Source organism: Poecilia reticulata, chromosome 3, assembly GCF_904066995.2.
Source record: "Poecilia reticulata chromosome 3, P_reticulata-male-v2, whole genome shotgun sequence".
Lineage (NCBI taxonomy): Eukaryota > Metazoa > Chordata > Actinopteri > Cyprinodontiformes > Poeciliidae > Poecilia > Poecilia reticulata.
The window spans coordinates 12,555,405-12,581,062 of NC_088832.1; the positions used below are offsets into that span (position 1 = coordinate 12,555,405).

General features: G+C 37.7%; 4 protein-coding genes across 6 annotated transcripts; 3 read left to right on the plus strand and 1 right to left on the minus strand.

The window, feature by feature from the left end:
• The first annotated feature begins 203 nt into the window (after positions 1-203).
• On the plus strand, positions 204-6,783 carry LOC103462015 (interleukin-18 receptor 1-like). The gene is made up of 10 exons (XM_008404472.2): positions 204-1,175; positions 2,550-2,799; positions 3,492-3,672; positions 3,801-3,939; positions 4,021-4,086; positions 4,197-4,326; positions 4,434-4,579; positions 4,712-4,864; positions 5,267-5,419; positions 5,494-6,783. The coding sequence occupies exons 1-10, from the start codon at positions 1,139-1,141 to the stop codon at positions 5,826-5,828; spliced, it is 1,590 nt and encodes a 529-aa protein (XP_008402694.2). The 5' UTR covers positions 204-1,138; the 3' UTR covers positions 5,829-6,783.
• A 2,688-nt stretch (positions 6,784-9,471) lies between these two features.
• LOC103462014 (interleukin-18 receptor accessory protein) lies at positions 9,472-16,835 on the plus strand. The gene is made up of 12 exons (XM_008404471.3): positions 9,472-9,767; positions 9,898-10,060; positions 10,259-10,409; positions 10,583-10,748; positions 13,146-13,217; positions 13,392-13,521; positions 13,605-13,753; positions 14,455-14,592; positions 14,785-14,886; positions 14,971-15,078; positions 15,184-15,299; positions 16,241-16,835. Exons 1-12 carry the CDS (start codon positions 9,542-9,544, stop codon positions 16,481-16,483), a joined length of 1,764 nt encoding a protein of 587 aa, XP_008402693.2. The 5' UTR covers positions 9,472-9,541; the 3' UTR covers positions 16,484-16,835.
• A 37-nt stretch (positions 16,836-16,872) lies between these two features.
• Positions 16,873-20,134, minus strand: pcnp (PEST proteolytic signal containing nuclear protein). Of its 3 annotated transcripts, none has more exons than XM_008404470.2 (5): positions 20,031-20,134; positions 18,564-18,790; positions 18,190-18,258; positions 18,048-18,103; positions 16,873-17,918 (listed from the first exon to the last, which is right to left on the minus strand). In XM_008404470.2, the coding sequence occupies exons 1-5, from the start codon at positions 20,092-20,094 to the stop codon at positions 17,810-17,812; spliced, it is 525 nt and encodes a 174-aa protein (XP_008402692.1). In that variant the 5' UTR covers positions 20,095-20,134; the 3' UTR covers positions 16,873-17,809. The 3 variants fall into 3 exon arrangements, with proteins under 3 accessions (XP_008402692.1, XP_008402691.1, XP_008402690.1); XM_008404469.2 differs by having other exon boundaries at positions 18,564-18,793; positions 20,031-20,126; XM_008404468.3 differs by having other exon boundaries at positions 18,564-18,741; positions 18,814-20,094.
• Positions 20,135-20,145: 11 nt separating this feature from the next.
• Positions 20,146-25,658, plus strand: stk16 (serine/threonine kinase 16). Its single transcript, XM_008404467.3, has 8 exons — positions 20,146-20,233; positions 20,773-20,899; positions 21,135-21,354; positions 21,440-21,573; positions 22,284-22,371; positions 22,960-23,088; positions 23,224-23,345; positions 23,605-25,658. Exons 2-8 carry the CDS (start codon positions 20,814-20,816, stop codon positions 23,741-23,743), a joined length of 918 nt encoding a protein of 305 aa, XP_008402689.1. The 5' UTR covers positions 20,146-20,233; positions 20,773-20,813; the 3' UTR covers positions 23,744-25,658.

Sequence of the window (25,658 nt, forward strand, 5' to 3'; positions counted from 1 at the left end):
GATGAGGAAAATAAGTATTTGAACACCCCGCGACTTTGCAAGTTGTCCCACATAGGAATCATGGAGGGGTTTGAAATTAAAATTTTAGGTGCATGTCCACTGTGAGAGACATAATCTAGAAAGAAATAATAAAAAAATCCAGAAATCACAATGTGTAATTTTTTTTAGAACATAATTCATTTGTGTGTCACTGCTGCACCTTGCAACCAGCAAATATTCTGGCCATCTGTTAGTCCATCTCTAAAGAGCCCACCTCCACTCCACTTATCCTAAATAGAAGCACCTGTTTGAGGTCGTCAGCTGCATATAGACTTCTGTCCACCAAACACAGTCAGTAAGACTCCAACTACTAACAAGGTTGCATCAATACCTCCTGTTAGAGAGGACATAGTATTTATGGAGTTGTTTTTGTGAAAGGATTCTTGGCATCACTCTGGGTCAAAGTGACCCGTACCCCTCTCTTCCCTGTGTGTGAAGTCAGAACTGGACACTATCCATGACTCGGAAACAATGCTGTTTGGACAGATAAGAACAAAATGAAAATGGAGCAGATGTTGATGTCAAGAGGTCCCAAATAATTTCTAGGAAGTCCCAATACACACCCACAATAAATGATGCCAAGAAGCCGTACGTAAATCAAGGGTCTTCTTTCCAACTCACACCAGCAGAGATGAGACTATAAAAACTGTGATGTTAGGAATAGAAGGGGGAGATTTTTTAATTTTGTATTGACGTACATTGAGAAGATGTACTGCCGGTAATAAATCTTTGCCCATCTTTGGCCTAAGCAGCGAGGAATTGAGTCCTATGTGCGTTATTTCTTTTACTCGTATATTTCAGAGTTAGCCACCTTTCTAATCTCCAACACGCCAAGCCTCCGTTCATGGTGAGCCTTTCCTGGAAACCAGCTTTTAAGAAGGTTCATAAGTTTTTACTAAAAATTGCAGAAGTTGGGGACAGAGGAGGAAGTCTTGGTTTGTGACTCAGAGGAATAAAAGTCGGCGTGATGTTCTTCCTTCAGTTTCATTTTCTCTCCCATCACACCCTGCAGTCAGGTTAAGGAAATCACTATTTGCTCTGAAGGAGAAGGAATGTAGGCAAGCTGTTCACAGTGAAGTCTCTCGCAGCAGTACTGAAGATGTTCCTGCTACTTTTATTCCTCGCATTTATCTCAGGTGAGTTAGTCGGGTAATGTCTGCAAAGGAGAAATAAAAATGTACTTCTTTCCTAGCCAGATGTTGGATGTGTTTTCCTCGAGCACTACTTCCACATTCACACGATTCAAAGTTTTCTGTTCTTTTTTTTTTTTTTTTGCACCACGATCATGTGGAAATGTATTAAAGTTATGAATTAAATTATGAAGTAAAATTTAGCTTAAGAATTTTAACTCGTAATACAGAATAAAAACGCTCCTGTGAAAGTAGCTGTATGAATTCAGCAAGAATAAACCTTATTAAGGAAACGACCCAAACACTCAAAACCGCTCTGAGCCTTACTTAAGTGGGTGAGAGAGGGGAGAGTTTACATAGAAAAACCATTCCAGGTTGTTCAATACTCAAAAGTTGTGTGGGAAAGACGGAAAAAAAAATAAATCTAATGGAGATATTTCCAGAAATTTTTCTAAACATGGCAGAGAGACTCCAAGAAGAAGGTTATTTTGTCTTTGAGAGAAAAGCTGATTAGTGTTATGTTTGGGGAACATCAAACATCGCACGTCATCAGAAACATACCATGTACGCCATGAAGCACAGTGGTGGCAGTAAGATGTCTGAGCGTAAAGGTTGTAAAGGTAGAGGGGAACGTGAATGTGGGAAATATTACAAAACTCAGCAGAATAATCTGACAGAAATGAGCAGAGGGTTCTTTAATTTACACAATTATATTTGTTTTTGGAGACTTATTTTGGTATTTTGCAGATTGCTTTTAGGGTGAACTTGTTTGGAAAGGCAGACATGGACATGTTGGTACATGTTTTGAATGTCCTCCACTTGTAGAGTTTTTCCCTTACAACTGACTTAAAATTTTTGTCAGACCTCTTTTTTTCCCCCTTTCCTGTCTGGTAGGCTGATACAATCTTTCTTCTGAGGGCCTCAAACAGCTTATTTGACCGAACAGTAGCATATATCTCACCTTTACAGTCAGAAGCTCATCATATTAAATATACAATTTTTGTTATTTCAGATGGAAACAAATGTAGAAGAGTATTATTTTACCCTTTCTCAGAAAAGTTTTTTTTTTTTATTAGCTTCTCATTTTTAACGTCACAAAACTACATGGAGTTGAAGCAACATGTGAGCATAGTTATCATAGTTAACCAGACTGTGTGATGATTTGGCAGTGAAACAGGAAGGGTCCCCGTGTTTTTTCATGCGTTTTGTTTAATGAGATTTTACAAGAAGCTTAGAAGAATAGTAGATGGCTTTTTATGGGGAAACTAAAGCCAGGAAGCACAGCTACAGTGCTTTGCAAAGTTAACAGGAATGATGTAAACTTGAGTTATTTCAGAAATAAATTTGCTCACACTGTTTTTTTTGTGTGTGTTTTTTTAGGCGTTTGCTCCATGACAACCGAGGAGATCTATGTCAGAGCCGGTGACCTGGTGATGCTGCAATGTGGAGAGTGTAAATATGATGGTACTGTAGTGCTTTGGAAACTGGAGACTGGCCAGAAAACACAACTCTACAGCAACATGTCAGCATCTGAGCAGCAGCGGCTTGGTTTGGTTCTGTATCAGGACGACCTGGTGATTCTCAGTGCATCTTTAAACCATCAGGGGAATTACACATGTGTTCCTCTCAGGTACGACACATAAACTGATTCCTGTTCAACACAATCACGCCGCATATTCATTTTAACTGATTCATTCTGTCCATATCATATTTAAATCTGTCATGATTATATCAAAAATACATCAGATAAAATAAAAATAACTTGGGGAAAAAAAAGCTCTTGTTTTTCAAATTATGACTTTGTTATAATGGGAAAAGCGATGGAAGCCTGGACTCATGTGAAAAAGTTATTCATAACATTTTGAAAAATGTAAAGGTCAGTTTCACTAGCCTGTCTACTAACCCTGCTACTGTCAGGGTTGAACATAAACCAACACATCATGCTTCCGTCGGATGAGAAACAACGTCACTGACATCTCAGGTAGGAAATGGTTACACATCCATTTCTGAGACTTGGGGACTCATGTGAACAACCTCCAGAGCCATTCTCCACAAATGAGGAGAATTTGGATGAGACATTGGTGTACCAATGATTGTGACCTTAAGCTAATATCCATCTTAGTTACATAGCAGGACAAGGATCCAAAGCACACCTACAAGTTTAGTACCAAATGGCTGAGGAAAAAGATTTCTTTAAAGTGACCTATTCAAAATCCTTAGTTAAATAAAAACTGAGAAATTGTCTTTTTATCTGATTCAGACTTGTTTAATACTCTGAAACAGCTGGAAAATAATTTTCATCCTGACTTTGATGATTTACAGGAACAGCAGGTGCCAGATGGCGTTCAGGCTTACAGTATACTCAGAGTCGTCCAGAGAGGTTGAGTTTGGAAACAGGTACAATCAAACATGTTACAAAAACCAAACCTGCGAACTGAACTGCCCTGAAGAAAACCTCCCCTGCAGCACTGCTTGGGAGCTGCTGGGAATCACATGGCACAAGGTACAATAATCATACAATTACTGCGGATGGGATTCGATTACATAACAGCAATAACCATGAACATTTAATGGTGCTTTTCTTACATTTCAGTATTGTATGTATTTTTTTTATTGTTCCTGCTTTCCCAGGAGAATGGTGCAGTCTCAGATGATTTCTTCCCAAATGTTGATGTAGAAAAAAGTGGAGTCTACATCTGCACCAGGTCTTTCTTGTATTCTGGTCAGACATATAATGCCTCCTTCACAGTGGTACTTGATGTCCAGACAGGTATTAAAGGCCCTATATTTACCTGTTTAAGTGTTAATTAGTTAAAGGTTGAGTAATAAATGAGTGTTTTTTTATGTGCAGGAAAGCCTCTGACAAACTTAGGAATCTATTCACCAAAGAATGGGAAAGTTTTTGAAGTAGAGCTTGGTGAGTTTATATTATTTGCAGCATTGAGATACAAATAGACAGTTTTGGGAGTTTTTTTGCATTATGCTATATTCAATTCTATCATTTTTTTTATTTTTTTTTTTCCCAAGGCAAAACAGCGGAGATTACTTGTACGGCACTCATCGATTCTAGCGACGGTTCGCTCTTCTGGTTGAGAAATGATGAATTCGTGGAGCAAAACGACACCCTTCGCTATTTCTACAACGACACGATCTCAAAGTAAGAGCTGAACTCACGTTTCTGTGTGAAATCGAGTTGATATTACAAACTGATATGACAAACGCATTAATATCTTGATGACGTCCACCATTTCCTGTGCTTTCCAGGAACGCGTCATTTGATGACGTCATTTGGATGAGCGCAACTTTAGTCTTCAGAGAAGTGTTGGAAGAGGATCTGTCTGCAGAATTCAGATGTAAACTTGAAAGTGCTGAACTCACACATTTCATCTCAGTCACGTTGGATAAAACAGGTGTGTGAGTTTGTAAACGTATCTTTTTTTCTTTGTTTTTTTTTTTTTACAAATGTGCATCACAGAACATTTATTTTGATGTGGAAAATTAGTTTTGAAGTTGCTGTTCTAATTCCCTGCTGTTAACTGCAGCTGGCTCTTCATATGTCATTCTAACTGCATGCGTCGCCTGCATTGTGGTGGTGATGGCTGTGATTGTTGCTACATATGTGAAGTTTAAAATTGACGTCACCCTCTTCCTAAGAGGCAAACTTGGCTCTAGTGGTTACCAGAGCAACATGTCAGGTGAGGGTTTTTTTTTTTGTTTTGTTTTGTTTTTGTGTTTTTACTAGAAAAGCAAACCTTGTAACAAAATGCAGCTAAATCAAGTCGACAAAAGCTTCATGAAAATAAAAGAGATGCCCTTAGTGTCAAAATCAGACAAAGAAACTTGGAATGTATAGATTTTAGCTGTGTAAGTTGGCTAATATCAGCAGCACAAATTCCTATTATTGCATTGGAAAATTTGGTTTAAAATCTGAAAATGAAGATAAAACCCTTCTTAAAGTTACAAAGATAAGAGTACTGAAGAAATAATTATCTGTAAACTGTTCCTGTTTCAGTTCATTTAACATGAAATTGATCTCTAAGTTAGGCATTGATGGGCTCCAGCTTCCCTTACAGCAGCGGCTTTTTCTTTGTGTTCAGATGAAAGAAGCTACGATGCGTTTCTGATGTGCTACAAAAGCGTCACTGATGGAGGACTAAGTGAGGAAGACAGAAAATGCCTGGCGACTACTTTGGAGGATGAGTTTGGTTACAGCATCTGCCTGTATGATCGAGATGTTTCACCTGGTCAAGGTGAGCTGAAACGAAACACGGACTGTTGTATAGTAAAATTGTAATATTTACCCTGTGCTCACGTCCTTTTGCAGCTATCGCTGAGGCCGTATTGGACTGCATAGAGCAGAGCCGGGCTGTGGTTCTGGTTCCCAGCTTTCCAGATCCTGAACCAGGAAGTGCAGTGCTAAGCGCCATCCACACTTCTCTAGTGGAGCGGAAGACTCGCTTGATTTTCATAAACACAGAGCAGACGGCGGCGTCGAGATCAGGCTCGTTTCCAGAGGCTTTGCAGCTTCTGAGTAAAGCCGGGAATAGCGTCACCTGGAAGGGACGGCCGCCCTCCACCTCCTTCTGGAAGCAGCTGCGTTATCACTTACCGGCCCCACAGCAAACACCAAAAATGCAACTTTTATCACAAGAATGCTAGGATGACGGGTGTGGTGGTGGCGCAGGGGTAAAGTGCAACCCATGTATGGAGGCCTTATTCCTCGACTCAGCCATTGCGGGTTAGAGTCCCTGCCCGGTGACCTGTGCTGCATAGTTTACATCTTTTTCATAAGCCACTTTCCTGTCTGATAACTGCTAAATAAATGCCACTTTTACAGCCAACAAGACCTTTAAAAAGAACGCTAGGATGATACCTGATACCACCTTTAGCAGAGCAAAGGGGCAGAACAGACAATCTGAAAAAGACTCTGTTTGGAGCTCCATTTATAGTCTTGACTTAAGACTAAAACTAAATTAGAAATCTATGAGTCCTAGATGAGTCTAAATGTAGATATAATACTAACACAAACATGAAGTGGCCATTATACTTATGTCTCAAGATGTTTAATCCTACAGAAAATCTGCAAATTATGTTTTTGCTAACGGATAAAAACTGTATGCTATTCAATAGTCAAACATTTCTTATTGTTTATGTAATTCATATTTTCTCTGATTTAATTAGTAGTGCTCTGTTTCCTTTTGTTTAAATGAAACTGCCCTACAACTATGAGACATTAGAGAGGTTTTTTTGTTTAAAACCTCAGAACAGAAAAGCAGCAGGAATCAATGTATCACTTTGAGTCATCCAAGTAATGGGATTTCATTACAATACCACTGAGTACTTGTGAATTTATCTGTCATGTGTTTTGTTGTTGCTGCGTACATTAACACCTCAGCTTTTGCTTTCCGTCTATTTTAAATTCTTTTGCTAAGATTTCTTCTATATGTTCTCACTGGATCATAAATATCTAGTCAAGATAACTTTATTTCCACAAATGAAGTCCCAGAATTGTAAATTATGAAGAATGTGTGACTTTGCTCATTGTAACCTCTGTTTATACAAAAGCTGCAACAGACATGAAAAGTCTGAGACAAATGAAAGTTTTTTGAAAGAATATAGACATAATCTAATGGTGTTCTTTTTATATATCATGTTAATTTACAATTACTAATAATTTTGAATGTTGATTATTGATTAGTAAACACTTCCTGGAATAAAGTACATGCAATTTGTTTTCACCATTTACTATGATAAGTTTCTTACTTTCTACTGTTCATACCAATCTGAACCAAAATCTTTTCATATGCTGGTATTTATTCCAGTTGCTATGAAAGCGAGGCGAATGTTGTACCTCAGGTCCAATCCAGTTCAGTGTGCGGCACAACATTGTTTACTGCTGCTGGCTCTTTGCCTGCCCTCTGAGCAAACCACAACAAAGAATGTCGCAATGGCCACGACACACCATTAAAGCAAAAAACACATTTTAAGATCTTAAAAAAAAGATATAAGCTTCCCCAGGAAATAGATTTTACTCATCACTTTCTTGTAATTTGGTGAAACTGCCCCACAACTATGAGACATTAGAGGGTTCTTTCATGCGTGTGTGTGTGTGTGCGTGCGTGCGTGCGTGCGTGCGTGCGTGCGTGCGTGCGTGCGTGCGTGTGTGTGTGTGTGTGTGCGTGTGTGTGTGTGTGTGTGTGCGGGTGGGAGGAGAAGGGGGGGTTTCCATTTAAGTCAATAGTTGTTGAATGTTGGTAGTAGCACCTTGGCTATTGATGCCCTTCACAAACCCTACACCCTCTCCCTAGTTGTTATCTTCTTCCTCCTGACATCAATCACCTTCTGGCTCATCTTCAGTTTTGTTTAAGTTATTTCCACAGTTATCTCCCGGTACTTCCCCTCCTGCACTCCTATTAAACAACAATTCATCAGAAATGTAGCCAACCAAAAGACCACTGAGGCATTCAGGTCTTGATATTTGCCCCATTTAGTTTTACACTTTTAATGAACTAAGAGTCTAACGACGGGTCATAATAAAACCAGTTTATGTTACAGAGCAATATGAAAACATTCAAAAGACAGAAAATATTAGTGTTGCATAAAATAAATGTATATTTTGGGTGTTTAAAACAACATGCTAAAATTTAAAGAAGAAAATTCATTTTCTTCAACTCTTCTAAATATTGCAAAGTCAAAAGCAAAAGGCTGGATTTATTTACACAAAGCGTACCGAATGATGGGTGATTTGAAACTTTTGCACAGCAGTGCAATGACTCCATGAGACCCCGAAGGTTAGAACATGATACTGGATGTGGTGAACTACTTCTTTAGAATAATCTTGCCTCGTCTGCTCAGACAATGCTGCTCGTCACGGTAACAGAACAGATCATATCGATCTGTTGTGCTACTTTGCCATTTCCATTTCTGCGCCAATACTTTATGAACATAGTACAAGTCAACGCCACTGAGTTTAAAGTTTCTGCACAAAAATGCGCACGTGAAACTAAATTAGTCCCCGTACAAGAATCATCCAAATCTCAGAGACTAGTGCTGTTTGTGACTCACAGTTAGCATAAAATAAATTACCTTCCTCTGAAAATTGGTATTAGACATGAGGCAGATTTTAGACTTTACAATCACAGGCCAAACATGTCACAAAGGTATTTAGGCAGCGATGTTAGATACAGTTTCAGAACACTAATTAATTTGCATATACATTCTCAAATTTCTAAAAGAAAAAAAAATCTTGCTCTATTTTAAAACTAGAGCAAATTAGACCACAAGTTTATACAAAGTTAGTGTAGAAAAAGTATTCTGATTAAAAATGATCTTATTTGTAATTCTTCTTAAATTTTAGTCATGTTGATTATTTATTTTTTAATTTATTGCATATGAAATTTTCTTATCTAAATCGATTCCTGTTTCTGTTTCTTAGCCAAGTAAACATTATTTGTAAAGAACTTTGAATACAACAGGCACTGACCAAAGTGCTGAACAAAAAGAAGCGGAAATAAGATTCAAGAAAAATGTTGGAACAGGAAAATACAACATGAAATACAAAACAGAATACATGTAAAGAAAACAAAAATAAAATGAACCACTTAATCGGATTGAAAGCTAAGAAGAAGAGGTGGGTCTTAAAATCAAAATTAAAAGAGTAAGCAAAAAGGCTTTTCTAATTTGCAGTGGAAAAGCATTCATTGATTTTAGGAGATGCAACAGCACATCAGCACCGGAGGCACAGAAAACTCCCTCATTATATGAAAATCCAGCAGATGGTAATTAAGCCATGGAAACAAACTCTTTCACATAACTTTAGTGCCGTGCTCACTTGACATGATCTTAAAGCACATATCCTGACATTATCCTCTGAATTACACTGCATGGAGATGTAAAATGTGACAAGGATGCAAAAACAACAGATTTGAATCAAGTGCTGCATTTGCATGCAGCAAGAAGCATTAGAAACGGTGGGGGTGATATAGGTCAGGTTTAGAGAAACCATTTCAAATAGGGCATGCAAGGTTAACCATAACTTACAGGTTTAAAGAAGCCCACCTGCTGCAAGAGAAAAACTGCAAAAAAAATGTCTTCTTTCTTCCGTTTTTGCTTTTGTGCTTATCTCCAAAATGCCAAACAAATAATTTCACAAAACCAAAAAAGGACATCTCAACACCATATATATGTATACTGAATATATATAAATATATACTGTTTACTTAGGAAGTGGCTACCATGTTAGATTTCATAGAAATCATGTTCAAAGACAAGCAAACAGGAAACAGTGCGTCAACCCACTACGAGCGCAGTTTGTCCTTTGAAAATAATACCACAAGATTCACCCCTCAAGAGAGAGGTCGAGAACGTTTAAGATGAAGAAGAGAAAATATCCAAAGCATCACTTCTGGCTGGTCTTAAAGAAAAAAAGGAAAGAATTAGTGCGATGTAAAGATCTGCATTATCTTCCACCGACAAAATCAACAAGCCTGTGGTTTTGGAGACGGAGCATGCGAACCGGAATCGTTCTGTTTTACTTTTTCTTTCCAACTATCGCAAAGGGTTGCTGTGGGAAAAATCGACAACAGAGGATTTTGACAGGTACTCATTCCAGCTTTTTATGAAAGTGCCTAAAGATTCAAAGCTAGCGTGCAGGAACTTGTAAACAACTGAATAATTTGGTCAAAGGAGCAAAAAGAGTTTGATGCAGCTGCAAAGCTCCTGTCTGCAGATCAGCCGTTTCATCACTACAAAGCTGTGGAGGGGGAAGTCTTTGTGATGCCATGCGATCCATCTGAGAAGTCCCCTGTGAAGAGAGCCGGCGCTGATGACAGCAAAGCATGTGGGGAAGAGTTTGTGGCTAAAGATGCTGGAGAAAACAGAAGCTTCACAGGGTAACTCACGTGGTCACTGTAACAACATTCATTTTAACTGAAAGCTAGAGTTTAACTCCATTCACTAAAGTGCCTCGAACGTTGGGTTCATGTTTATATGTTGCTCCTTAAAAACTTATGTTTTATTAGTCTATATACTAAAAGCATCTTGGTTAAAGTATTGTTGATCCCACCTCTCCAACTCGACTGTTGCTGCAGGTCAAATTCGACTCTGCAGGTCATCGCAAAAACCAGTTTGAGATGCTTCGAGCCTGAAGAGAGCAGCGTGATGCTGCTGGTTGACATTGGTGGTCGCGTCCCCTGCCCCGGGCATGCCTGTTATAACAACACGGGTGTGGTTTGGTACAAGGTGAAGTACATACAAGTGCAAAGTAACAACTTCTCACAACACCCAAAACCACTTCATTGCAGAATCCATTTCTGATTGTTTTTCACTACTGAGGTACTTCGCCAGTGCTAAATGGGAACGGCGACGTGCTCCTAGGTCCCAACAGAAATTCACTCCTGTATGCCTTCTTGCAGAAAAACAGACCCGTATCTATAGCAAGAGACTCCTGTGTTGAAGACGGGGAGCTTCAACTCTGCACAGTCTACAGAGAGGACACGGGTGTATTTTATTGTGACAGACGAATAACTGAGCAAGGAGTCGCGTGGGTCTTCAGGAGGGCCGTCCACGTTAAAGTCATACGTAAGACTTTTCGATATTTCTGCTATAATTTAAAAACCTAATCCAAAGGCGTTTCATGCATGTGCCACAGTGAATCACACTCATTTTAAGATCAAAGAAACAAAAGTCTGAAAGTTTTGATTTATCACTCAGCACCTCCTCTGCACTGCAAACCGGACATACTGCTCACACCTGTTCTACGAACGCACAAAATGTGCACTGAAAAAACACAAAGTCACAGTTCTGCAAAATACAATAGACAAAGCAAATAAGTCTTACGTTTTTGCCATGTCATTCAACAATGAATTGACAGATGCATGCAACAACTGCGTTCAAGCAGAAACATTTTCTGGGTCTCTTCAACATAAATTTCCATGTCCTCCTATGCCTTTCAAGCAACACTCCATTTAAAGGATTGCATTTTATTCATGCATCCACTTGTAAGCAGGTGCAGAATCATTTTTCAATGGATTCCAAGAACTTCAAAAACCTTTACAGTTTATAAAGTTAAGAGTCTTCATTATATGGGCAGTATGTTGCATTACCCCCCAAATACAGCAGCGGTTTTTCTAGACCACCCAGTGAGAGACATGTTCCTCATAACTGTTTGTTTTTATTTCCCCCAACCAATAAATTAGTTTGCTGAAACTAGGAGGCGTCTTCTGCAGAAAGTGGTCGACTGTTTGTGTGGTTGCTGGAGCCTTTGCTCTGCTGTGGTAGATGTGTGGTGTCAGAAATACATTAAATATACATATTAAATATTATATATCATATTTTATTGGATAAATGCGCATCATCTAAAAAAAATAGTACCTTCATAAGCTTTTAAAATCAGGTGTATTGGTAAAAAAAATATATTAATGAACAGTCAGTCTTTAGTTCTGAAGCAGAGAGGAAGTTTCAGATATGCAAGATTCAGTTTTTCCACTGTTAGCGAGAGCGCTCATGCTCATACTCTGTGGTTTTCCTTTTCCCACTAAACAGAGCGTACATACAGAAAGTAACGCTTTCCTGCAGTCACACTTGAATGTAAAGTTCATGTTCGTTTAAAATGTGAAATATTTTCCGGTTTCTTTGTCTTGTGTTTTTAATTGTCCAACTTTATGTAGCGAAGTGTTAATAGTACAGACGCAGCAAATCTACTTCATAATAATAATAATAATAATAATAATAATAATAATAATAATAATAATAATAATAATAATAATAATAAACCAAGAGGTAAAAGAAGAGATAATTCACACTATTCAACACACTTATGGGACATTTCATAATGTGCGATGATTCGAGTGCTTTTTTAGCTCCAATAGAGAATTAATTAATAGCATGTGGACAACTTAATGCATGTAAGTATTTTCCCTCGCATTGCTAACTTTGACTATTTCATTTCTGCAGTGTGCAACATTTACTTAGAGGTGAATACCTGATGCTGCCATGAGGAAATCCACAGCAGCATTTGAAACCGCTTTTTGCTTAAACCAGCTAGTTACTTTATTGAGTTTAATGTGTTTATAAAAGTATTAAATAAGCCCTATCTGCTAAGATTGCTGTTATTTATCCTTCTTGGTTCACTTGTTCACCAGAGCTCTGTTTTCACAGTACCGGTACTTTTGACTGTTTTTTTTTTTTTTTAAAGAAAAATGAAACTAATCTAATCTCTCCATATCTGTGGCTTACCAGTGCTTTACTGTTTCACCTCTGAGTTTCTCAGTCACTTTCATTTTTTTTTTTTTTCTACATTCTCCACTTGAAAGCGTTATCTAATTTGCTGGCGTGATGTTTGGTTTTTATTCCGAGACAAGTTATCGGGAGCTTTGCAGGAAGCCATGCTCCAAACAGTTTTGTTGTGTTACTCTTAGCAATCTGAGCTTCATCTCTTACAGTTTGATGGAGGATTTCCAGATTCATAAAATATAATTTCCTACTCCAAAGTGTATCGAAATGTTTACTTAAACTAACAGATTGTCAGCATTTGACATTTGTCAAACGCTGTGATAACCCAAAACATGTGAGACACAAAAACACATTTTTGTCCTGTTAAACCAAACTCACATAAATATGACTTATAGTCATCTAAAAAAATAAATAAATACTGTTTCAAAAACCATCAACAGACATTCTCACAGATTTTTTATGACTGAAGAGGGAAAGTGGAGGAATGTTGCTGTCAATTAGATGCACTAGATTGACTGAACAATCAGTAAATGGGACCACCACTATAAAAGCTCGAACTTTAGTTCAGCCCTTTTAAGGATGAAATTAACAATAGTCTTACATAGCATGTTGATTTATTTCTTTTTGCATTTTTATATGTAAGAGTTTCTGTCTCATAGCAAAGTTTGTATCTGAATAGCGTAATATCTTTGAAGTCCCATGTTTTGCAGAATGAAAATATAACTTTATTTCCTGTTACCACAGCCTTTTCAGAAGCAAACTCTCTTCCTGTGGTTAAATATCCAGCTGTAAACATGACTGAGGAGGTTGAGCTTGGTAAGTGCGTTGATGCAGCTATCTTAACTAACATCAAAATCCTTGATTTGTTTTTTGTTTTTTTTTTATCACCAAGTTTTTATTTACATGATATAGACTATTTAGAATATCCCAGCTTAGTTGAGCCAAGCATTTTATATCTGTACATCTCAAACAAATTGTTTTCTGTTTCAGGACAGCCTCACAACCTCAAGTGTGAGGTAGACTTTGATTTTGAGGTAAACATTTCTCGAAAAGTAGAGTGGTTCATGAATTATGGCGGCGATATGGACAACATGACCCTGTTAGACACGGAGCGACATCAGTGAGTGAATAAGGGCACTTTCAACTCACAGCTTTGCTTTGAAATGGAAAGTAAGTTAATGTGAATGTTCTTCTACATTCCAGAGAAGTCTTGTTTTCAGAGATCAAGGTTACGCAGACGTACGGCATAAAGGAAGTGACGCCTCAGCACCTGAAGCACGCATACACCTGCTTCGCCAGCAACGCTGTGGGAAACAACAGCGTCACAATTAAACTTAAACAAAAACAGCAAGGTAGCTCATTTGTGCTCCATTTGTTATGCATTTTCAATTCAGTGTTTGAGCTTTTAAAATTACGTCGTCGCTCCAATAGCTGCTTATGAGAAACGATAACCGAGTCAGCTACATCGGTATGACTGGGTGCTTTGGTTATTCCGTTTAGTTTCCTTAAATAAAACTTGTGTGGGTGTGAACTGGTGAAGCAAAACCTAAAACTAAAACCACGTAGATTTACTGAGGCTCAGATTTTGATTGAGAAGATAACATAATCATATCAGCCCAACATGAGAAGGATGCTATTCAGGTAGCCGCACCAAGATAAAAATATTATTGTAAGTTTTTTTGTCTGGACAAAGGTTGTAGTAATTGTATTTTCAACTATAGTAGATTATGAGATTTAAAAAAAAAATCTAATTTTAAGCCAAACTTACTCTTTTTTAAAATTATTGTAGAAAATGTTCTCCATTCTCATTCAATCTCTAAGAGGCCAAAGTTCAAATCATTTTGCAGCCTTAGTTGATTTTTTAATCAATTGCTTAATTTTAAAACCTTTAGTAAAAACTGATGTCATAGGCTTGTTCATTATGCTAAAAAAAAATATTGGCTTGTTGGGGGTGCCAATAAGAAAATAAATAGTCAGTTTATCTGATTGTGTATTGTAGTAATTAAGCTACACAGTAATGCCATTTTAAGATGTGTGTGTGCTTTCACTCCAGGGAAATGGCCGTCACTGGTTGGGTATCCGTTTGGCTGCTTTCTGCTGGTCGTCAGCCTGGGAATCATCCTGCATGTGAAGTGGGTGGAATTACAGCTCATCTTCAGATCACGCTTCCAGTTTGGAAAAGATGATGAAGGTCAGAAAACACGCACGCACACGCATGCTGAGGCTAATCTCATTGCTAAGATCTGACATTGTGAAATCTCACGTTATTTTATCAGGCAAATCGACGCAGTTTTCTGATAATACTCAGTAATGTTGCTTATAGTAGAAAACAAAATTAATTCCTACTTTAATATTTAATTTCATTTTTTTTTTTACCTTGCAGAGAAGGAATTTGATGTTTTTGTGTCATATGTGTGGACGGGTCCATCAGCAGAGGCGGTAAACGGTTTGATCATTTCCTCCAAGCCTTACAGTGATGCAGGAGGTATGAGCCGATATGCGTATCACTGTTTGGATTTAAAAGAGAACAAAAATAAGTAATGTTTTGTCTCCTTCGTATCAAACGTAGAGATGCAGAGCCGTGAGGAACCGATAGAAATACGGCTGCCCCGGGTGTTAGAGGACCAGTGGGGGTATCGCGTCTGTCTGCTGGAAAGGGACATTCTTCCAGGAGGAGGTAATAGCATCAGCTGTGTGTGTGTGTGTGCGTGTGTGTGTGTGGGTGTGTGTGTCTCCACAAATGTTTTTTTTTTTTTTTAATTATCTGATTTTGCTTTTACAGCTTATACAAACGATGTGGTTCTCACTATAAACAGAAGTCGAATGCTCATCTGTGTCCTGTCAGCTGAATATTTCGCCAGCAGCAACGCTGTGTTTGTACTGGAATCAGGAGTCAAGGTAGGCCTGCATATTTCAGAGGGGTTTCTGTCTCTATAGCTGCTTTTTGTGTTTTTGAGAGTGTGCTACAGTGGAAACTGGAAAACTCAATAAAAAAATTAAATAAAAAATGTTAATTTTGGCTCTGTTATCCACCAGATAACAGATTCACAAGTAGTCAAAAATGGATGTTTTTAAAAGGATATATTTTCATAGAAAGTTATCAATTATGAGAATGTTACCCTTTAGAAACTGGACAAAATAACTTAAGAGCAACTTCCTTTTCAATACTTTGATTTCATTTACTGCACGAATGCAGCTTAGTGTGGGTAGGCCTAAAATAAACGTGGCATCTTTTTGATTGCAGCTCACAGCCAATGCTACAAGGATGAAATGCATCATTGTTAAAGTTTTGCTGAAATTGGTAAATTTGTTCAGTCTGATTTATCAGCTGCATGGGACAAATGATAAATCATGCTTTGAGATTTTGCATTGCACATAATTATTCAAAATTAATTCCACCTAAGTTGTTTTATTTACATACTTATGGATTTAAATGTTTTTGCATGTTTTTTGTTTTTTAATACCAGAAGAAGAAACTCAAGCCAGCACCATCCCCACTGCTTTTCATTCACAAGAATCTCAAGTTCTTTAATATTTTCTACATAATCCCCCACCTCCCCCTAAACTGTGTGGGCTTTTAAAGGAAAAAAAAAGAAAACACCATAACTGTTACAAATCCAGTTTATACTCATCCTGAGAGCAATACAAAAACAGCTTGGTTTTGTTTTGTGGCCGTTTTGACATAAACTGAAACCGGTACTGGTGCATGAAATAAAGAAGCTCAATCCACAACAAAACACAAAGAACCCTCTGTAGTTTCTGAATGCTTCAGTTTACCATCCTGATTCACTAGTGAAGTCATTTTAACCCGTGACTCACGTCTTCTTCCACATCTTTAGGCCTTACAGCAAAACTCTGCCCTCAAGATGCTCTTGATTTGGACCAGAGGAACTTCGGCGTCCTTCACCCAGCCAGAACCTCCACTGCCCAAACTGGTGCAGAGAGCCTTGAAGGTGCTTCCCACTCTGCAGTGGAGCACAGACGCACCTTCCACGGCCGCCAGGAGCTTCTGGATCTCTTTGCAGAAAGCCATGCCAGCTGACAGAGCGAGGCCTGCTTCACGTGTGCAGTGTGAAGCCTGAGGTGTGGGAAAAACGTTTCCCCGCTGGAACTCGACTCATTATGCGTTAAAACGTGCGTCACCAAAAGACCGTATCAGAAAGCTAAAGCTGAATCTGAACAAAGAAATGTGTGAAGAGCTGTTCCGTGGTGACACACATGCAGACGTACCAAGTGTTAATTTAAAATGCTGGGGGGGGGAGGAGTAATTTTCCATCTGTAGGAATTTGTCCATTTCATCAAATTTTCAATTCTTCAGTTTAAGACTATGGAAAAATAAAAACTGAACTATTAAATGTAAAAAAAAATATGTGATTTATCATGATTTCTCCTACTGCTGCAATAAATAAATGAAAACCATTTTTTAAAAATTCATATTCACTGGACATCATTGAAACAAAGACTACAGCAATAGGAGTTGATATATTTTATTTGGGGATGTCAGAACGAATGGCTGCGTAATTCACAGAAAAATCAAAAACTATACATTTTGGATAGTGGGAAAAGAGTTTAAGACACAAAACATGTTGGTGAGTTATGATATTAAATTCAAAAGGAAAATAGTTTGGGGAAGTACCTAATTTTAACAAAAGTGCAACCAAGACAGTGTGTATGGTTACGATTCGATGTTTAAATATTTGACAACACAGAACATTTACTGCAAGCGCGACAAACTGGATTTCGGCTGCATGTTTGATGGGCTGAATGAGGCAGAAATGAAAAAATAAGAAAAAGTGTTCTCATTGGTGAGGGAGCTGGTAAAAGCAAAGGGCTGTGCAGCAAAAGTGAAAATCTAAATTCAAAAAAGAATTTAATCTGAAAACAAAACAAAAAGAAAATAAAAACCTACACTTAATTTAACCCACCGTCTAGTTTGTGGATTAAAAAATAAAACACTGTCACTATGTACATTTTTATACAAACATCAGACAAACAACGTGCTTATTAGGATTAAACCAAACCAGCGCATGGAGGAGGGAACAAAAAACGGTAACAGCAAGAGGGCAGGAACTATCCCAATCATCCAATTAGCCAACAAAACAAAAGCAAGACGTAGCGAAGAAAAAAAGTAAAATTATTTTCTGGCCAACTTCTCCATTCGTCATTACCACTCCACTTCTCTGGAGACAAGAAGCACCTGGCAAAATTTCTCCTCTTGAGTTAAGATCAACCAGCTGTGGTTAGAAGCGTAAACACAAGGTGGAAGACTGAAAGTAGCCTTCACTACTGTGCGCCGAGTTGTACAAACCGAGGCTACAGCGACAAAAATGAGAGCCTTCGTAGATATCTCACAACGTTAACAAGTATAAAAATGTCATTTAGTGACAGAACTTTGTGGCAGTGATTTACTACTTGTCAGATTGGGCCTTCAGCTTCCTCTCCCAGAGTTTCTGATTATCAGAGAAGCCCTGCTTGCCCTTGTTGAAGGAGTTGGGGCCTGCAGATGTTGGGGTCTCCCTGAAAAGATAAGTTTATCGTCTTAGGTCAAGTTAAAAAAAGTTAACACGCACAAAAAATTCTCCCTCACAAAATCAAAAAACTGATTTACTAAAACAAAAACAGGCAAAACTGTCGCAGCTTTTGTACCTCCCAATGTTCTTCATCCTCATCTTTGCTTCTGGGGGCATTTCTTCTGGTTCGCTCTGCACAAGGGACAAAAAAATACTAACATCAGCTACTTTTCATCGATTCCACTCCATATGAAGTTCTTTTCTGAGCGGGTACTTACATCATCATCTTCGTCAAAAACTGACACCAGCTTTTTTGGAGGAAGTGGTGGCACTACCTCCTTGGGTTTCTAGAACAGGTCAGGGACAAAAATAACAAAGTAAAACCGCAAAGCAGCATCACACTTCCTTGTTTTGTGAAGAAAAGATCCTCATATTCAGTAAAAGAAAAAAAAAGTAATAATTAACCAACTTTACGTTGTTTCAAAAACACAAAAACATGGGAATAGAATCTGCTTATCTTTATAACCCAAAGGCATCAAAATTTCCATGGCTCAGACCTTAAGTGTGTTCATTTTAAGGCTGCTCTGTAAATACTTTCACAATACTATCTGCACAAATCGTGTTCGGTAAAGATATACTGCTTAACACTTACCGTTGCTCCTAGTTTGATAGAAATAGGGTTTGATTTCTTTGCCATTTTACTGCCCATGCTGAAGCCAATTTTGGAGGTTTTGCATGGTGCTGGTTGGTCTGCTGAGGACTCGTCCTCGTCTTCAGGGTTAAGATGCTGAGATGTGCGTTTGACAGCAGTGCCATCTCCCCCCCCAGTGCTACAAGAGACAGGCTTAGTTTTCACTCTGTCCTCCTCCTCCTGTGGCCCTGCTTGAGGCAAGACAACTCACCAAGGTGAACAACTGCTTTGTGGGACCGGGGAGTGTTCAAAGCTACAATTTAAGGTTCTTATTTGCTTAGAATTCAGATTACAAGTCTTATTCATGAACGTCACAGTTAATGGCAGTAGCTGATAGTTTATACACCACATATGAAGCCAAGGATAACACTAGTAAATCTGCAGATATTACAAACTAGAAGAAAACATGAATTGATACACTGAAGTCACTGCAGCTGCCATCTTAACAGTGACAGTGCTAGTCAAATTATTCTAGAATAAAAGGTTAGTTTCTTAAAAACATATTTAAAATGCCTTTAAACTTGATCATGCAGCCTTTCTACTTTATATCAAGGTAATCACAATGTAGTGACTACCTACACTACATAGTAGGCAGTGTAGGCAGATTATTTCAATGCCTTTTCCCCTAACTCAGTAAATGGTTTTTGATGTGTTGGGGGTGGGGGGAAACAAAACAATGATCAAATATGAAAAATTATATTAAAAGGTATATTCAGGATTTGTGAAAAATAATGCACATGAATATCACTACTATAATGCAGCATAAACAGAGCATATTCTTAAAAAAAAAGCTAATTATTATATTTAATATACTACTATTACTATCGATGCATGGTTACCTTAAAACAAAAATTTATAGTGGTTTCAATCCGATACAAACCATACAGATAACTGATTGTGTGATTTTAATTAAGACACATTTTTATCTGGCATTTAACACGAGCCAAATAAAAATGACAAAATAAAGCCAACAGCATTCAAAGCTGAACGCAGTTGCTTATTTTATTATTTTATCTAGCCATCAATAAATCATAAAATAATTTAATTGCGTCTCCAATTCCTCTTGCATCAAGAGGTTTACCTTGGAACTGCCTGTGCTAAGTTAGCTTAGCAAATTTTTAGCTTAACTAAGCAAATAACAAAAGACTACCGTTACCCCAACTCATGTAAATGATCAGTAATTCTCTTCGCTCATGGTTTGTAGCCTCATTAACACACTTTAAGTAACATTATTTGTAGCCTTAATCCAGCGTTAATGATACTAGCAGTAGCCAGCTAAAGCTAACATGTAGTTCTCTCGTTGAAGATCACAAAACGTCTATTTGTAGGACGAGCTTCTTTTAAGCAAATGGGTAGCACATCAATATAATATTTAACAGTTTTTATGTGTTAACTAGATTTTAAACATCAAAACAGCACAAGTATCACCTCCGTCGTCGGAGCTATTTTTCCTGTTAGGCCTGTTATCCGCCATCATATCTTTCTCTGGCATCTGCCACTAGTCTTTATTTGGCGCTGTTTGATTTATGGACTTCACAATGTTCGCAAAATAGAGACGAAGAAGAAGCACCAGAAGGGGGAAAAAAACACAAAAATGATAGCAAGCTAACTTGTCAGGGAAAGAGAAGCAGGTAAGAAATTTTCAGTTACCAAGTTAAGGAAAAACATTATGTCAGGGGATCAGTTTAAATAATACATATAAAAGAAAATAAGATGGTAGCGGTATTCCAGATTGCTTGAAAATACTGTCAGCGTGTTTTGTTAGCTAACCTTCGTTTTCTGTGGCACTGCTATCTTAAGGTAGCATGCGACTAATATCCTACACATTAATCCACAGTATTACCAAATAATGTTGCATAATTTCTTTTTCGCTGGTATTTTTTTAAAATCCACCCAGGGGGTTGAAATGTTTTTCAACTTATTTTCTTGGGCCCTGAAACGTCACCTCTAATCGAAAAGGTTTCTTTGATGATTGAGTCATTACAGGGAAGGAATTCCTATATTTCTGGGTTTGAATATAACTTGAAACTGTTTAAAGTATTCGGAATTAATGTATTTAATGCTACCACAGGTTTCAGGGTTCATTACCCTATAACCAGCATATGTAAAACCATAGGTATATGCCCTCTGTTCATGCATGTATTTCTAATGTCTTTATTGTTTCTCTTAGGTTCTTTTTAAAGTTTTTGGTTAAACAATGTACCAGTCGGCATGGGACAGGCCCTGTGTATATGCTCCCGTGGCTCCATCACCATTGATAACAAAAAGTACTACTTTGTCCAGAAACTGGATGAAGGGTGAGTTGACTTGATTGTGTTGTAAGGTTTCATGTCACCTGCTGTGCAACTTTATACTTTATATTTATTGTAGTGGATCTTACTGTAAATCATGCAAAATATAAACTCTGTCTTTTACACAGCAGCCCTAATTAAGGGTCTTTTTTTAAATACAAACTCTTTAACATGCAGGATTCACATTACCCCCCTTTTAATGTCATGCTTCATCTAACCGGCTTTCTCTCTGTCAATTCAGTGGGTTCAGCTACGTTGACCTGGTTGAGGGGGCAAAGGACGGACAGTTCTACGCTCTGAAGAGGATCTTATGTCATGATCGCCAGGCTCGCCAGGAGGCTCAGACGGAGGTGGAAATGCATCAGATGTTTAATCATCCCAACATCTTGAGCCTGGTTGCATACGCCTTCTCTGACAGCGGAGGCAAGACAGAAGCCTGGCTACTTCTGCCTTACGTTAGAGTAAGTCGATGCTGTAATTTGGACGACGAAGGAAACTTGTCAGAGTGTGATCCTGTCCTGTTGTGATTTGTTTGTTTGTGAGCAGAAAGGATCCCTGTGGTCTGTCTTAGAGAAGCTACGAGACAAAGGGAGCTCAATGCCTGAAAACCAGATTTTGAAAATCTTCCGCGGAATCTGCTCTGGTTTGAAGACTATTCACGACAAAGGCTATGCCCACAGGTAACGTCGCCCAACTTTCAGAGATGAGCGAATTGTATTTGTTGTATTTTATGTGAAGTTGCATGCATCCATGTGCCAAAACACAAAGCGCAAGTGGGTCTATGTAAAAGATATGATCACAGGGGGTTTCCATAAAGAAATACAGATTAGTTTCACATATATTTTAGATGCAGTTGTTTTAAGGAAATATTCTTTTATTTGGTCCCAAGAAACAAATGACCATCTGCAGAAACAATTATGCAAATAATTGATGTGAAGAGCATCTACGTTTATCCGACCGATCTGGCAGAACAGCTAATCATATCCTGTATGTTAACACACAGCCTGTCTGATATCATAACTACAGAGGTTGAGACTTATGCTCATGAACAGATTAATAAGATTAGTTAGTATATTCATTTGTGCCCAATCTGCTTGTCCATCACAGAAAAGCACGAGAGGAATGATTAAGGCTGTTGATTATTGAAAACATAGTGTGATATGAGTGACGTATATGAATATTTGACAGCACTGCTTTGTAAAAATGTTTAAATTAGCAAGTCTGCTGATGTGCTGTTTTTTTGTTTTTGTTTTTTTTGCCAAAAGATTCTAAGTTTATCATTCCTACAGAATTTAGCTTTCAGTGTTTATAATTTTGTGACTGACTTGTGTGTGAAAAGCCTTCTGGTTATTATTGTCTACCATTTGTGTCATTTTATTTAATCTGACAGGGATCTGAAACCCACAAATGTTCTCTTGGATGAGGAAGACCGGCCAGTTCTAATGGACCTGGGCTCAATGAACCGGGCAAGAATTGAGGTAAAAGTGGACATCTATGGAAAGTTGGAAAATCTTTACTTATAAATATATTCACATGGTGATAGCCGCCTATGAAATTATGAAGTTAATTTGATGTGATCAACAGATTGCAACACATATTGTCACTTAGACACATATTGTTACCGAGACAGAAGTGTTAAAACATAGTATATAGTAGCCATTGATTCATAAATGATACTGAATACTTTTAACAGGTTTTCTTTTTCAATAAAAGGTTCTGTTTTTTCACCACTAGGTGGCAGCTTAGCATTGTTGATGCTATTAAATCTTCATAAGATGAGGTTCTCGTCCTAACATCTTCTGTCTTTCTGGTAGTTTTTCTCAGTGCAGCCATTGTATATGTATTTTGTTTTCAAATCAACAGCACTGTTTTTATCTGTTAATTCAGAAAAAAAAAGCATTTCTCTTTAAATTCATAACTTGAATGTTCAGAAATGGTGTCAAAGATTGTATTTTGTTTTCATTTGTGCTGTGAACGTTGAAGTTTGCTAGATTTACTTTTAGGCATTACTCACTCTGTCAGGACTTTAATACTTATTGATCTATTTAAAATTTTTTCTTAAATAGGTCAGAGGATCCAGAGAAGCCATGACTGTGCAGGACTGGGCGGCCCAACGATGTACCATTTCCTACCGAGCTCCTGAACTCTTTAACGTAGAAAGTCACTGCATTATAGATGAGCGTACTGATATTTGGGTAAGACGTCTTCCTCCCCGTTTTGAGCAAATTGTCCAGTTTATTTACTGTATTTACCTCTGGATCTTTCTGACGCTTGAAATAAAAGTGAAAATCTTTCATTCTTCTTCTGTGTGTGTTTCCCTAAACCTCCAGTCGCTGGGCTGCGTGCTGTACTGCATGATGATGCTGGAGGGCCCCTATGATCTGATCTTTCAGAAGGGGGACAGTGTCGCTCTGGCTGTCCAGAATCCAGTGACCATTCCTTCAGCTTGTAGGTCAGTATTCAAGCTGCATCAACTACGATGAGCACTTTCAACAAAATTTTAAAAGTTTTGTAGCAGTTGTTGAGCAAAATTTCTTTACACTTCTTGCATTTTTCATTCACTACTTCTATCTTGTTGCTTATGAAGACTTCTTCCAGCAAAATAACGACAAATAATATTCTTGTTGTTTGTGATTCAAATCTAAACTATTAGCTCAGCATTTGCATCACTGGAGGTGAATTAATCTTTTGTGTGTCTGTTTTTGATTCAGTTACTCCAATGGTCTCCAGACGCTGCTGAGCTCCATAATGGTTTCGAATCCCCAGGAGCGACCGGGCGTCGGCTGGGTCCTCGATCAGGTACAGGACCTGCAGAGCCGCAGTCCAAACACTCAGACCAACATGGTTTGACTCCTGCGTGGTGCACTTCATGTAGGACCATGGACACTTCACCACGTCAGTGTATCTTCGCTTAGTTCCACGGTGAAATCTCACCTTTTATTTGTTCTCTTAAAGTATAAATTGTTTTTTGTTTTGTTTGTTTTTTTAAATCGTGACAGTTGCTGTCTAATTAATTGCATAATCCTTTTAAAGCAAAATTAAATAAATGCCTTAAATTGTTTCACACTCTGAAGTGCAATGCATTACCATGTTGTTGGTATTAGGATAATTTCACTTTATTTCTTTCTTGATAGCTGTTAAAGGGAATGAAGAGTTTATGCTTTTCTCAAATGATCTGCATTTTATTTTAGCTCTTAAATAGATCTGGGGAGAAAGGGAAAGGTGCTAGCTGGGTTTACCAGAAAGCAGAGAAAATTATTCATCATGTCATATCTTGTTGGCGTTATCTGTTCTGAATAAAATTAATCCTAACATATATTATGTAAAAAGGTCAATTTTGAGTAAATGGCTGGAGGATTTAGTTATTTACACCTTAACGGGTGCCACTCTGTCCTCCTTTTTCCAAAGCTAATCTGGGACAAATGCTGTATATTTAGTACCTGCAGCTTCCTGACCTGCTTCAGTAAGCAATATATTGTAACATTTGGGCACAGAAATGCAGTGGCTGCATTGCCATTCCAATGAAGCTGAAATCAGCTGCCAGCTGATTGCACTAATAGACGGCCTCAATTTGTTTCCTTTGACACACATAAGGCACGGTTGCTGTAGAGACCCATCTTGGTGAAGTTTGAATGCCTGATATTTAGCTCAAAATGTGTATTTTAACAAAGAATGATTTTATGTTTAACAAGGGAAAAAAAATTAAGTAAGCGTTGTTTTCTTGTTGGACATAGTTATAGTTTTTATGAATATTGTCATTATTAAAGTCAGACAATATTGAAATTGAAACTTTCCAGTGAATGAATGTTGCTTGAATTTAGCATGTTGGGTTACATTCTCCCTGAAAAAGGACTCATGTTTATCTATTTCTCCTCAGTTTCGGTCCAACATCTGTTTTTAAAACATCAGCTGTTATTTTTAGGCAACAACTTCACATTTTCTCTGTTTATAATCACAATCTCTTAGCTCCAGTTGGAGTCACCAGTGCAGTGTGTCTCTACATGGTGCTGTGATTATTCATCTGTGTGTACTGACACTTTATTTACAATTCCTAAATTCCATGTCTTACATCACAAGTAAGTAAAAACAACAAATCTGATGATTAGACCAAAGGTTATATAATCAAGAAAACGGCTTTTTAGATTCAGTAATACGGTTTATGCTACTGCAGGATGACACTTTTCTTGTTATTGTATCATTTTTATGTTTATAATAGTGTTTTAATCAAATTAGTATTTTGCATTCCAGAATTGCTTGTGTTAACTATTGATTTCCAGACATGTGTGTGTGTGTTTCACACTTTAGTTTTCTCAGGGTATGCTTGCATAACATAAGAGCCACACTAGAGGATTACCAAGGTACCTGGAAAAACAAATGTTTTTGGCAGTCATAATTAATTTATTGCTTTTGTGACTGTAACGCAGTAATATTTTGACCATGAAGAGTCAAATTGGCTTGTACAGTTGGAATTTATTGACTTTTTGGTGTAAAAACATCTTCTTTTGATGCAACGGTTGGTTTCAAGCAATGACTGTAAAGTCTTGTGTTTTTGCAAATTAAAACCTACTTTAATGCTGCTGGTAAGACAGTGCAATGATGTGAGTCATTCGTTATTAAAAGGTTATTTATGATTACTGGAAATTGGTTAAAAAAAAAAAATCTCATATTTTCTGCACTGTAATGATGAGTGTATAAATATTAAATATGTAGCATTCTATATTCTGTACACTTTGTAATAATTATGAAATAAAACTACTTCCTCTAA